Source organism: Bos grunniens, chromosome 6 (genome assembly GCF_055505025.1).
Source record: "Bos grunniens cultivar Pamir isolate PY7600 chromosome 6, Bosgru_T2T1.0, whole genome shotgun sequence".
Lineage (NCBI taxonomy): Eukaryota > Metazoa > Chordata > Mammalia > Artiodactyla > Bovidae > Bos > Bos grunniens.
Window position 1 is genome coordinate 92018874 of NC_141170.1, and position 15486 is coordinate 92034359.

A 15486-nucleotide genomic window follows, 5' to 3' on the forward strand; every position below is an offset into this window, starting at 1 on the left:
ACCTAGAACAATGAAAATAAAAACTATGTACTATTTGGACTGTACCAAGAATATTATTCTTAGTTCTCAATCTCATATTTTAAAGAGAGAAAAAGTCAAAAACTGAAGATCCCTAGATAACCTCAAAGGAAGATAAGTTATCTTGAAGTTAAATACTGAGAATAATCAAAGGTATTTAGAACATTTATCCTTATGAGCAAAGATTTAAAGGCAGATTCAAAAGAAGTCATAGGAAAAGGGAGAATTAAGAAGACAGCAAGCAGGTAAATTTAAGTCAGTTTAGGAAGGAAATTGTAGGAAACAGAGCAGTCTACTACTGGAACAAGAAACCTCACGGGTATGGAGTTTTTTAATCACAAGAGGTGCTCAAGCAGAAATAGTGATCACCTGAAGGAAATTTTAAATACAGTTCTTTAGTTCCTTCCACATGGACGGAGAAGCCTGGCAGGCTGCAGTCCATGGGGTCGCTGGGAGTCGGACACGACTGAGCGCCTTCACTTTCACTTTTCACTTTCATGCATTGGAGAAGGAAATGGCAACCCACTCCAGTGTTCTTGCCTGGAGAATCCCAGGGACGGCGGGGCCTGGTGGGCTGCCGTCTATGGGGTCGCACAGAGTCGGACAGGACTGAAGTGACTTAGCAGCAGCAGCAGCATTTCCTTCCACAAAATTCACTGAATGACAACTACCTACCAAGCACAGTACATTCAAGAGTACTCTAACTTTGTTTTAAGATTTAATTATCTTAAAATCTAGAAAGCGGATGAAATGGTTAATTTTTAACGTACCTCTTTTTCCTCCTTCAATATTTTTACTTCATAAAGTCGTCGGAGATTTGAGCAACTATTTTGCTGTTGATCTTTCTTGATGTTCACATTTTCATAACGAGGTGACTTTTTCCTTTAAAAACCAAGAAAAAAAATTTATTCTCAATTTCAAATATATAAATGTCTATATAAGCTAAAAGAATATTTTTACACCAACATTTCCTGCTTAAAAAGTATTCCGTAAGATCATGTTATTGATGATAAACACATCTGGGTGTTGTTAAGCCAATATATCCTTAGTAAGTGCTAAGTCACTTTAGTCATGTCCAACTCCTTGCAACCCTATGGACTGTAGCCTGCCAGGCTCCTCTGACCATGGAATTCTCCAGGCAAGAATACTGGAGTGGGTTGCCATGCCCTCCTCCAGGGGATCTTCCTGACCCAGGGATTGAACCTGTGCCTCCTGTGTCTTCTGCATTGCAGGCAGATTCTCTACCTGCTGAGCCATTGGAGAAGTCCCAAGGGAAAAACAATTAATGCTACTTATATCACATAACAATCAGAAAAAAAGGCATAAAGAAATCTTTGAAAATGAAAAGGAAGCTTATTTTCCCTGAAATTTACACAACCTCAAGTGAGAATAATAAACCAAGTAAGCAAGGAGTAACAGCTCTGGAGTCAGACAGCCTGATGTGAATCCTAAGATTGCTACCTACTAGCTACGTGACCTTGCACAAATCGCCTAACTTCTCTAAACTTCAGATTTGACTCTTCTTCTGTAATTAGAAATATTAATAACCAATCCTCATGGTTGTAATGATTAGAGCAGATAATTATATGTGAAGTGTTTGGTGGCATACATTTTTTCTAATTCTTAAACAGAATTCTGGGGAAACAGTTTCACATTAAACATTTCCAATGAGCTATGTTGAACATAAGCAGATTGTAAAACAGATAATAGAAAAACAAATGCTTAGGTTACATAATTTTTTGTTTACACATTACTATGAGTTAAACAATGCATAGAACATCTCAGTTCACTATTAAAGGCTGACTTCGTTGATTTTTTTTTACACGAAATTCAACAAACATTTTCAAAACCTCAAATAGTTTTATGGATAAAAATATTTATATTAGGGATATCAAAAGAGTCACATATCATTTAGGTCTGTTTCCCAAATTAAAAAAAAAAAAAAACTATAGGCCTATCTTTCCATTTAGAATAGTCAAATATTTCCATTTTTTAAACTTTTTGTTTTGTATTGGAGTATGGCTGATTAACAATGTGATAGTTTCAGGTGAACAGCAAAGGGACTCAACCATACATCTACATGTATCTTCTTCTTGTTCAGTTGCCCAGTCGTGTCCGACTCCATGTGACCCCATAGACTACAGCATGCCAGGCCTCTTTGTCCCTCACCATCTCCCAAAGTTGCCCAAATTCATGTCCACTGCATTGGTGATGCCATCCAGCCATCTCATCCTCTGACACCCTCTTCTCTTTCTGCCCTCAATCTTTCCCAGCATCAGGAACTTTCCCAATGAGTCAACTGTTGGCATCAGATGACCAAAATCCTGGAGTTTCAGCTTCAGCATCAGTCCTGCCAATGAGTATTCAAGGTTGATTTCCATTAAGATTGACTGGTTTTATCCTCTGCTGTCCAAGGGACTCTCAGGAGTCTTGTCCAGCACCACAGTTCAAAGGCATCTGTTCTTAGGCACCCCACCTTCTTTACAGTCCAGCTCTCACAGTGTATGTGACCAATGGGAAAATGATAGCTTTGACTTTACAGACCTTTGTCAGCACAGTAATGCCTCTGCTTTTCAACACAATGTCTAGGTTTGTCATAGCTTTCCTGCCAAGAAGCAAATGTCTTCTGATTTCATGGCTGCAGTCACTATCCGCAGTGATTTTTGGAGCCCAAGAAGAAATCTGTCACGATTTCCACCTTTTCCTCCTCTATTTGCCATGCAGTAATGGGGCCGGATGCCATGATCTTAGTTTTTTTAATATTTATTTTTAAGCCAGGTCTCTCTCTCTCCTCCTTCATCCTCATCAAGAGGCGCTTAGCTCTTCTTTGCTTTCTGCCATTAGAGTGGTATAATCCGCATATCTGAGGTTGTTGATGTTTCTCCCACCTATCTTGATTCCAGTTCGTAACTCATCCAGCCCAGCATTTCTCAGGATATGCTCAGCATATAAATTAAACAAACAGGGTGACAGCAGACAGCCCTGTCATACTCCTTTCTCAATCTTGAACCAATCAGCTGTTCCATACAGGGTTCTAACTGTTGCCTTTTGACCCGCATAGAGGTTTCTCAGGAGACAGGTAAGATGGTCTGGTATTCCAATCTCTTTAAGATCTTTCCACAGTTTATTATGATCCACACAGTTAAAGGTTTTGGCAGAGTCAATGAAACAGAGGTAGCTGTTTTTCTGGAATTCCCTAGTTTTCCCTGTGATACAGCAAATGTTGGCAATTTGATCTCTGGTTCCTCTTCCTTTTCTAAACCCAGCTTCATCATCTGGAAGTTCTTGGTTCGCATAATGCTGAAGCCAAGCATTCAAGATTTTAAGCTTGACCTTACTAGCACAGGAGATGAATGCCACTGTCCGATGGTTAGCACAATATTTAGTACTAGCCTTCTTGGGAATTGGGATGAGGATTGAGAAGTATAATTACACTATACTTGTAGTGTAACTACACATATCTATGCTCCCCCAAACTCCCCTCCCATCCAGCAAGCACTTCCATTTTTATACCATATCAAATCTCCCAGAGTAATTATGACTCAATCAATAAACAAGAAGTAATAAAGAAAAAATGGTAGAAAATACTACCAGAAGGAACCAAGACAAGTCCAAATAAAAGATACAGTGAAGGCAGCAAATCAAAGAGTAGACAAATTATGGAAATGATGAACTGTCTGAAGCAGTTAGGAGTGCAATCTATATGGATATATTCCTACTAGCAAAGGGAAAATGCAAACAGAAGAAAAAGAAGAAACAAGACAAATAACAAAGATAAAAAAGAAAGTAACATTTAAAAACTAGGATGAGAATGGGAGCAGGACAGGGCGAGAGAAGTAAAAGTGACTGCTATAAAGAAAATAGCAAGCAAAATTAGAGCAACATAATTAGAATACTGGTCATGCCTGAGGTACTCAGTTAGATGTGTAGTGAAATGGATGGAAAACAACCATCACAGAACTACATACCCTAAAAAAGGGTTAATTTTACCGAATGTTAACAAAACCTCAATAAAACTGATAGACAGGCAGACAGATAGGGAATCAAGCAGTCAAACTGAAAGAAGAAAGAGTAAAGTACTAACAGAAGTATTATGTCAAGGAAATGAGCACCATTAAGAGCATTCGACAGACTTTGTTTTATTTGGAATGACAAAGATTAAATTTAGATCCCATTGCTGTATATCGGAGAAGGCAATGGCAACCCACTCCAGTACTCTTGCCTGGAAAATCCCATGGATGGAGTAGCCTTGTAGGCTGCAGTCTATGGGGTCGCTAAGAGTCGGGCATGACTGAGCAACTTCACTTTCACTTTTCACTTTCATGCATTGGAGAAGGAAACAGCAACCCACTTCAGTATTCTTGCCTGGAGAATCCCAGGGACAGAGGAGCCTAGTGGGCTGCCATCTATGGGGCCGCAGAGTCAGATACGACTGAACTGACTTAGCAGCAGCAATCTGTGTATACGTGTTAAATTTATTCATGTTAAGTTTCTAGTGTAACTACTAAAAAATAAAAATACATGGTATATCTCCCATACTAGGAAAGTGAAAAAAGAAAAGGACAATAGAACAGGGTATAAATTCCCCAAAACAAGGACCATGTTTTATTCTTTTTATTCTCAGTTACTAAGTTCATTACTAGGTTATAGCAAGAATTCAAACAATGTCTGTTCAATGAATGCACAGCAGCAGGGGAGTTTAAGCAAGAGTCTAAGCTATGTCCACTGCTGGTATACACGTGCATCTGAATGTATCCAGCAAATTAACTGGAGGTAATCATTGTGGGACTTCCTGTGAGAAAATTCATTGTATGAGAGAGAAAGGATCAGGCACATAAGCTGGAACCTATTAAAAAAAAAAAAAAAAAACTAAACCATGGAAAGCAGTTATAGCTTCTGAGAACATCGTATTTATTAGTCAATTTTGCCCTCCATGGACTCATATCTAAGACCATACTTGTGTCTAAGATAAGAGTAGGAAAAAAATAAAGACAGTTATTTTACAAGAAATGTATTTCCTAGTTAGACTTTGTAAATATTACCTTCAACCTAATGTTATGGCTCTGACTCAAAGTGAGAATGCCTTCTCAATCTATCATTAGTCAGAAGAATGGACACCAGAGCCAGGAACAAGATACAGAATCCTGGGGTCACCTATTTTTATATTTTTCCTGAACTTTTGTCTATCTTGTAATTAAAGACAGCATATTTTAGTACTTAGACACATGGGCTATATATCAAGTTCTGCCACTGAATAGCTACATTATATTAAATATGTTATTTATTCTCTGACTCATTTTTCACTAATAAATAGATGTAACAATAGAAACTACACAGAGACTTGCAAATATTAAATGAGTTAATACATGTAAAACAGGTAGCACAGGATCTGGCAGACTGAAAAAGCAATAGTTTTCACATAGGTTAGCCTAAAGTATAACATTTCTTTAAGTCTTTTATACTGATTTTTCCTTTCATAACAGCATAACCTAGTCTAAATTATTAGTAAAATCTACAGTAAAAGTATACTATTTTTTTACTTACTGGGTTATATCATACTGTCCAGGACCAGGCCCTGACGTTATAGGTAATTGGAGTCTTCCCAAAGAGTTGCCAAAATGTATCCCCTTGTATTTCAAAGTTGCATTGGAAAAATCCTTTTAAAAAAAAAGGGAGGATGAGAGATAGTTTATATAAATCATGAAACAAAGTTTAATTTTACTCAAGTCTAAAGCAAGGATAGCCTTAGTCGAGTTTCCCCTGGTAAATGCTAGAATCTTCTCTGATATAGGTTATCATGATAACTTAGATAACCTAAGTTATCGCTGTATCCTATTCCACTCCTAAGTCAACCAGGATTCCCAGAGAAGGACCTCTAGCTTAGCATGAAAGTGAAAGCTGCTCAGTTGTGTCTGACTATTTACGACCCCCTGGACTGTAGCCCGCCAGACTCCTCTGTCCACAGAATTCTCCAGGCAAGAATACTGGAGTGGGTTGCCATTTCCTTCTCCATCATAACCTCAACCAATATGAACAGCTTTGCTCTAGGCAGTACACTTAACAACCTAAATCCTTAAGGGTAATGAAAATCAGCTCCTTACCATTTAAATCAGGGAGGAAGGGCAGAATTGCATGCTTTAGGGAAAGTCTAACACAGATGACTTAATTAAATAGAAATTAAATTAGAATTCAAACATCACCAACAGATACTAGATAATGTCTAATTACTTGATATTTAAGTTATAAGATATTCACATAAAATTTTCATATAGTAACAAATACACGACAAAAATTAAACTCAATTCATTTTATAGTTACTATTTGAGATCAGGATCAGTACTTTAACACCAAAGAAGTCATTTGTGACTTAAGAAATCAGCAATCATCTTCCTTCACATCCACTATAATAAATACATATATTTATTTATTTTATATATATATAATATATATATTATATATATTATTTATAAATAAATAAATATAAAAAAATTAAGCATGACTCACTGAAGATTTTGTTTCAGAGAAGTTAAAAACACCTGCTTTCATTAGACACTAATAATATAATATGAAATAAGAACAGTAGTGTTTCTTATAGGAATTCTCTTATATTGAGTAAAAACATTAAAAATCATTTAAAAAATTTATAAAATCTTATTTTTTTAACTGATGTAAAGTTAAACTCTAGTCTATTTCACTTTTAATTCATATTTGTAAAAATACAGCTTTAAAATAGGCATGGATTATTAAAACAATATACAAATACAATGAATAAAATCCCAGTAACATAAATTTGTAGTTTAACTGCATAAAACAGCATGCCAGTTGTTCTAGGTGATCACTGCTATTCTCGAACAGTGGAACCAATCTCTCTCAATTACCATTATAAGCAATATTAATTAAATAAATATCGATTAAATGTTAAGAAGACAAAATTCTAGTTCCGACTGGTGAATTGAATCAGATTCCCGTCAGAGCCTCAAAAGAAGAGTGTAAAATAGATTCAAATTATCAGTGCTGGTAAAGAATCCACCTGCAATGCGGGAGACCTGGGTTCCATCCCTGCATTGGGAAGATCCCCTGGAAAAGGGAATGGCTATCCACTCCAGTATTCTGGCATGGAGAATTCCAAGGACAGTATAGTGGCAAAGAGTTGGACACAACTGAAAGAATGTCACTTTTTTTTTCCTTCAGAAACTAAGAGAAGGTATCATTCACATTCACATTCCACTCCAAGGAATTTCTGGAAAATACAGCACAGCAGAGATTAGAACCAGAAAAAGACCTCGCTGCATGTGAAAGAAACCTCAGCTGAACCCTATTAATATTCCCAGCAAGACAGATACTAGAGGTAAGGAGAGACTCATGGGTAGTGAGTACAGAGTAATTCTCAAAACTACTAATAACCTTCGAGATTTACTTGCACCAGTGCCATTACGTGAAGTGAAGAAAGAATGCTAAAACCCATTCCATTCCTGCCACAGATGGTTGGAAATAAACTGGAAGCACTGCCATTAGGCCCTAACAAAGACAGACTTCCTAGTTAGACAGGCATCACTCCAGAAAGGTGCCACAACAAAATTCAAAAATAAGCTGCTACAGCACTAAGATTTCCTACTATGCGAAAACATCTTTTATTTCCTAGAACTCACCAGTAACAACTAGCCCTCAAATACTATAAAATACAAAAATCAATAAAATGAAACTTTTCCTTTTACACCCACCTGACCTTAAACAATTAAACAGAGGCAAACACCATCTGACAGAACTTTGATGTTTGAATAAAATGAAATGGAACCTTTGTTGATTCTTTCATCACAGACGGTAATCTGAGACAGAAACTGAATTACAGTAAGTCTCCTTTCTTGGGGTGGTAGAGGATGTTGGAGCTGAGGGTATAGAAACAGGGAGTTACTAGCTATGTCCATATAAGATTCAGACATATTTTGGAATGTCCAGTGACATTCAAATCAACAGAACAAATCAACCAGAAGGTAAATGCAAAAACTAATCCTATGGGAAGCAGCTAATCATGATAATCCACATCCAGTAAGAAAATCAAGAGTGGCAATGCTTACTACTTCGTAGTCTTTTCCGTTGACTGAATTTGCCTTCTACAACACAATCCCCCAATGGATTTATGCCTGTGTTCTGTGGAGTGCAAAAGGACTATGATAAAAATCTAAAAGATCTATTTCATTAAAACACTGGTAAAAAGCAGTGCTACTTTTAGACCCTTCTAGCTATTAGAGTATAACACAGAGAGAAGAGCATTATCACCTGACTTCACCTCAGCTCATCATGCAGCTTTCACTGTGATGGAGTACATGGGCAGAAATGCCCAGCAGAGAGCACCATCTGGCAAGAGACTAAAGTGCCTGGGGCAGGAGAAGCTGTCTCAGTGGAAACAGACTTGTTCAGGAGCATAGTTGAGACAGCCCTTCTAGAAGCTTCTGCGAAGGAGAACTTTGAAGAAGGCTTCAGTTCCACCACATCAACAGGAGGAGACAATATGCATATATTTGACTTACTAACATAACTGTGACGCTCTTTAGTACCCACAATCCAATGAAGCCTGGGAAAACTTGTTACATAAATTAAAAGGATTGATCCTTATTTCCACTAGTAATATTTCAAACTGTAAGTCATCTTGCTGTGCTTAGCTAATTGGTATACAGATTCCTTCTAACAAACTACAATGCAAAGAGCAGAGAAGTATTTCCCTTCTTCACTAGGGATGCTTAGCTTGAACACATTATGTAGTTATAACACTCTATAAAGCACCAAATCAAGATGATGACATTATTATAAATAGGTTGATATATGATTCCCAAGCCCAGATCCTTGTCAATCCTAGAAGGAACAGAGCTATAAATAAAAATTAAAAGAGCTATCCCACCAATCTCTCTAACACATAGAGCTTATACCACTCTAGCACCTCTCGGATTCATTTTGATATTTGGCAAAACTAATACAATTTTGTAAAGTTTAAAAATAAAATTGAAAAAAAAATTAAGAAAGGAAATAAAGGTAGTCAGACCATCCAAAGGCTTTGGGTCTAGTGTGCAAAGACAAACACCATAACACCTAGCAGAATAGCACAGAAAAATAGCACAGCCTGACATGACCAACAGAGCAGCATATGGTAAAAGAGGAGTCCTGCAAAAACCATGTTAGCCACTACAGTAGCTACAAAGCAGCCTGTTCCTTTGGGTCAATGGCAACTCTGAAGACTACTGCACCCCAGAGGGCTTCAGAAAGGAAAGAGCGCTGAGCCATACAACACTTTTTTTGCTAAGATATGTTCTAGACCACCTTTCAAATGAAATTACTTAATAGAGGCATGGATTTTAAAGTACATATACAGTTTTGATGTCAGAAAGAAAGTTTTCTCATTTGTGTTGTACTTTATTTTTACTTTGAAATAAAGCAAAATATCATAATTGTGAAGATTTTAGGCATAATAAGTAATAAAATAAATGTAGAACTCTCTTTTAATATAATATAGCCAGGTTAGATGTGCCAGATATTTTCTATTTTTCAGGCAGGAGCGTATCTATTGATTTGCTATAGCTTATAGATTTTTAAAAATAAAACTCATATTTTAAAACAGAGCATTTCGACAAACCATCCTTAACATTATATTTTTACAGCCTAAAAAATTTGAGGCTATAAAATTTGATAGCCAAAGAACTGATGCTTTTGAACTGTGGTGTTGGAGAAGACTCTTGAGAGTCCCTTGGACTGCAAAGAGATCCAACCAGTCCATCCTAAAGGAAATCAGTCCTGAATATTCATTGGAAGGACTGATGCTGAAGCCAAAACTCCAATACTGGCCACTGCTGTGAAGAACTGGCTCATTGGAAAAGACTCTGATGATAGGAAAGATTGAAGAGGGGAGGAGAAGGGGATGACAGAGGATGAGATAGTTGGATGGCATCACCGACTCAATGGACATGAGTTTGAATAAACGCCAGGAGTTGGTGATGGACAGGGAGGCCTGGCGTGCTGCAGTCAAGAGTTGGACATGACTGAGCAACTGAATTGAACTGAAAAAATGTTAGTTTTATAGTAACTGCTTCAACATAGCATTTCAGGAGAAATTATAATCAAGTAGAATTAGGTCCAAGAAGCTTTCTTCAGGTTAATCATTGGGATTTTGCAGGTTAACTATTTAACAATTCTTAAAACTAATCCAACAGAAGGAAAGATTATGCACACACAAACATACTTAAACACACACACACCATTCAAGACACCAGCAAAATCCTTTTCCTGTGTATACACTGAAATTTATTTCATTTAAACCATGTGAACTACTTAATTCACTAACCTTTGCAGTTCTCACGTAAATGTTCAATTGGAAAATTAATTTAAAAGTCTTTTTAAAACACAGACAGAAAATAAAGAATAAATTGACATACTCTTAGTTCTGTATCACATTCTCTTTACGTCGAGATGTGTTGACAATACCGTCCTTCAAGGACATTGTTAACTTGTAAAATCATTAGCAAATAAAATATGACTTAATTGAAGCAAACTCAGCAAGGAGCTCCATTATTTTAAGTGAATGATGTAATATAACTTGAAGAATTACTGACTGCCATTTTCACTGACAGTGAAATAAATGAAGCGGCTATGAAACTTTCTCCTCATGTCTTTTCCATAATTAAGTGAAGAAAGAGAATTTGTGAAGAATTACAAGTCCCAAGGTGCAGCAGTTCAAACACTAATAGACTGCACTCCAGTGTGGCAGCATGCAGGTAGTTCCCAACATGTTATTATTAGCAAGTATGTAAGTGTCATAATTCTAGCCGCAAAACCCTGCTTGCAAAATCCACCTCTGAAAAGCAAATTTCCAATAGTTCCCTGGGCTCTTCTTTTTAAAAAGAGAAAGAAGTCAAGTTTTATAATTCAAAATGTTATACAAAATAACATACAGAATTTCCCTTTATAGATTAAATATAGCTGAAAATTATTTGGTGGCTTGAGTCTTATATAGCTTTTAACTTTACAGGTACTTCCATAGTTAAGGTATATAAAATACCTTCAGCAGATGTTATTTCAATGACTCAGTGAATAATCACAATAATTACCTATCCCTTGGATTATTTTCTCAATTTTCTATTAATATTTACATCTGGAAACTGAGCCCACATATAGTATAAGCTCACAAAGCAGCTAAAGAAATATACAGAATTATCAGAAATTTGGGTAATACTTGAATTAACATTTCTACAGTATCAATTTGAAAATAGTCTGTGAGGCACCTATTTTTTTTTTTTTTTTGCAAGAATAAACAAGAAATTTAAGCCTCCAGCTACTAAGCTACTCCAGCTATGCTTTGTTGAATCTTCTTGAATTTTAACAATTATGTATTTAATTTATATGTAAATCTATGTTTCTACAAACATGTTTTCTTAAATTCAATCTAGATTTTTTATTCTAATAAATACAAGTTGAACTGACTCAGTAACTACTAAGACATGGCATCAGATAAATTTGACCTATTAAAATTATAAGTTTTCTTATTTTTCTCTTCTATAAATAAGAATTTAACCAAAAAGAAATCAAAAGTTATATGTTAATGTTTATTCACATGTGAAAAAGGTTTTATATACCTAGGAAAGCGTGGAGGCATTATTCAAGCCTTTTAATAGATGATATATTCTTCTGAAACAAAGAAATAGCATATATAAAACATACAATTTTAAAACAAGAATAACATTTTGAGATTTAAGACTAGAGAACTGTTTAAGCTGAGACCACGGACCAATGACTATTGTGAAAAAGAAATATTATTGATAATTTCAATGTGCTAGATCAAAGTTTTCTCCCAGGATACATTAGATAAGGAAACATCATAAAGAGCTGAAGAAACTTGGTCAAAGACAAGTAACTATTAAGCAGAAAAGCAAAGAAAGAAACCCAGGCAGTCCAGTTCCATTACACTACATTTCATCATTGTCCTTTACCTTGGGCAGAATATACTTGTATCAGACCACAGGACTGCCATTCATTCCAGTGCAATTTTTACAGAACTATCTCCATTGTTCTTCTAAGCATATCTTACTCAAATATCTAAGATAATAGCACTATCTGTTGATGAAAACTCTTTTTATATGACTGACAGGATGATAGGCCAGTCAAGGCCTGGAAAACCAGGTATGGCATAGAGAGGGGGGCGCAAAATAACCTTGGGACAAAAAGGCCACATGGCCACAAAGAAATGGGGATTCTCAGGGTGCGAACAGGAGACGTACCTATAACCTCAAAATCCTTACTCTCCTTTTTACCAGAGGTAAGTTGGTTCTTCGTAAGTTTTACGGAGCAACCTATCAGGTCTTAGAATATCTGTATTTGAATATATAATGTATCTCTATTATGTTCCACAATCAACAGAAATTTTCAAAAAAGAGGAATTATAAACCAAAAATAAAATCATACCAGCTTGTCTATTTACCTTCACCTTTGTATTTTAATTCTTTAAATAGAATTTGAGCTATTATCTAATAAACTTTCATTTCATCCTGAGGAACTTCAGTACTAGAAATAAAGTCTATAGGTTTCTGTTTACCTGGGAATCTTAATTTTGCTTTCATTTTCAAAGAATTTTTCTGCTGACTATAGAATTCTTGATTAACAATGATTTTTATTTAAGCACTTTGAATATATCACTTCACTGCCTTCCAGCCTCCATTTTCTCTGATAAGTAAGCTCTTAGTCTTCTTAGGGATTCCTTGTCATGTCTCTCGCATCTTTCAAGATTTCTCATTGTCTTTGGTATTCAACATTTTGTGTTATATCTAGCTGTGCATCTCTTTGAATTTATACTACTTGCAATTCATTGAGCTTCCTGTACATGCAGATTATTTTTCATCAACTTTGGGATGTTTCCAAGCTATTATTTCTTCAAATATTCTCTCTGCCCTTTTTCTTTCTTTGACTCTCACCATGTTTATGTTAGTATGTTTGATGTTTCATGTGTTCAGCTGCTCAGTTGTGTCTAACTTTTTGCAATCCCGTGGACTGTGGCCCACCAGGGTCCTTTGTACATGCTATTTTCCAGGCAAGAATACTGGAGTGAGTTGCCATTTCCTACTCCAGGGGATCTTCCTGACCCAGGGACTGAACTGATGTCTCTTGTGTCTCCTGCATTGGCAGGCAGATGCTTTACCACTGCACCCTGGGAAGCCCAAGTCCTTTATTTATTTGACTGTATTTAAATTAGCTGATACAAAGACTTTATCTAATAGCCAGTCCAACATCCTGGCTTCCTCAAGAACAGTTTCTAACAATTGCTTCTTTTCCTGCATATGGATCATACACTTTTTGTTTTTTGTATGTCTCATAATTATGTTGTAAACCAGACATCTGAGATAATTCAATGAGGAAAATCAAAAATCAAAATCTCCCTCCTGCCCCTAATTCTGTTTTTTTTTGTTTTGTTCTATGATTTTCCTGAAATAATTCTCTAAATTCTGCATTCTCTGTCATGTGTGTTCACTAAAGTCAGTCTGGTTAGCTAATTGGCCGGGTAATGGCTGGACAGGGGTTTTTAATGTCCTTCCAGTAAGCCTCCAACCTTTGCAGACATGCTGTGCGCATGTGTTAAAACACACCTTGAACATTCAAGTTGGCAGTTTATAAGTCTGTCTGAGCTTTCACTTCCCACTTGTATAGAACCGCATGGTCACATAGAGGTAAGAACTTTGTACCTTCTCCAGTCTCAAAATGGTTTTCAATCCTGAAACCATTTTCAGTCTTTTACAAGATTAAGCAAATAAGTAACTATACTGAGAACAGTGTGAGCCAGGTTATGTGAGAGAAGGGAGATCAAATATGGCAAAGGAGATACTGGAATAAACATGTGGCATTGAACTGGAATCAGATCAATATAAGCTCAAAGTTTTTAATAAGTAATAAAAAGTACAGATTTATAACTCTGTCCATTGAGATGGCCTAGAAGGAATGATATCCTAAACATACCTAGTGTACTGATATTGTTTTGAAATATTATTCTCTACTAAAAAAGTCGGGTTCCTTGAGGAAATGACTGATTTGAACAACTGGGGCAGGGAAAAAACAAAATGGGTCTGGTGCATTTTATTGTGCCATAAAATAAAGAAATGCTCAATGAATGTCAAAAACACAATAAGCAGATTTAAAGAGCTCCCAAGGGTCAAACATTAGATAATTTTAACTTCAAAATAAAAAGTGAGAGCAGTAAATTATAACCTTTGGAGTAAAACAGGAATTTAAGAACCCATACTGATATAAATACATAAAAGAGAAAGAACATAAAGCCATTCTTTAAAATGCCAACAAAAAATGTTAAAAGAAAATATAGAATTAGAAAACCATAATTTAATAAATATCACAATAAAATTGATTCAGGCATCATCAATGGATGTTAAATAAGGAACAGCATATATATTCATTCTTAAAGTAATTTTTCCAAAATATTTATAATTTTTAAAAATAGTAACTTTACAGTAGATAAAACTAGAAGACACCCCCTCAAGTTAACATCACCAATTACCAGATAAGTAAACATCCTATCCCTCTTTATGTGATACACTGATACATCACTTTCATTCCAGCCAAAAAGATAAACTTATCCTAATCATGATAAAACATACACAAATCCACAATGGAAACATATTCTACAAAATAAACACTCCGTACTCTTTAAAAAGTCAAGACTACAAAACACAACGAAAGACTGAAGAACTGTTCCCAATTAAAGGAATCTAAGGAGACACAACTAAATGTGGCTTATAATACTAGATTAAGACTCTAGACCAAAACTCATTTTTAAAGAACTTCATTGAGATAATTAGCAATACTTTAGAAATACTTATAGATTAGATGATAGCATTATATGAATGAAATTTTTCCGATTTTGATCATTATTGTGCTCATAATAGAGATTCTTGTTCTTAGAAATTCTACATTAATGTATTTAGGTATAAAGGGGCATAATGTTTGAAATGCAGTACTCTCAAATTGCTTAATGAAAATACGGGTAGAAATAAATATGGAGGAAATGACAAAGAAAATGTAATAAAGTGTTAACTGCAGGATCTAAGTGAAAAGTATATAGTAATTACTTGTATTATTCTTGTTACTTTTCTCCCAATCTTAAATTTTTTCAACGTATAAATTTTTTTTTAAAAAGAAATTCACTAACTGGGAACAATGAATAAAATAGATAAAATATATTGATATAGTTAAATCTAGAAAATACAGCATTAAGTGAAATAGGAAGCAATCTACATACCAGATGATACCATTTACAACAATATTTGTTATTTAAATGTAGTAAAGATTCAAAACATGGTCCACTGGAGAAGGGAAATGGCAAACCACTTCAGTATTCTTGCCTTGAACCCCATGAACAGTATGAAAAGGCAAAAAGATAGGACAGTGAAAGATGAACTCCCCAGGTTGGTAGGTGCCCAGTACGCT

At 35.5% G+C, this 15486-nt stretch overlaps 1 protein-coding gene across 23 annotated transcripts in view; it reads right to left on the bottom strand.

Annotated features, from left to right (window-relative positions):
* STPG2 (sperm tail PG-rich repeat containing 2) overlaps nt 1–15486 on the bottom strand; it is a 630294-nt gene that overhangs the window by 588351 nt on the left and 26457 nt on the right. For all 23 annotated transcript variants that reach the window (XM_086406656.1, XM_086406661.1, XM_086406654.1 and 20 more), the window contains 2 exons: nt 5563–5675; nt 789–900 (listed from right to left, as the gene is read on the bottom strand). In XM_086406656.1, the coding sequence (XP_086262782.1) occupies nt 789–900; nt 5563–5675 (225 nt within the window). The remainder of the gene's footprint in view (nt 1–788; nt 901–5562; nt 5676–15486) is intronic.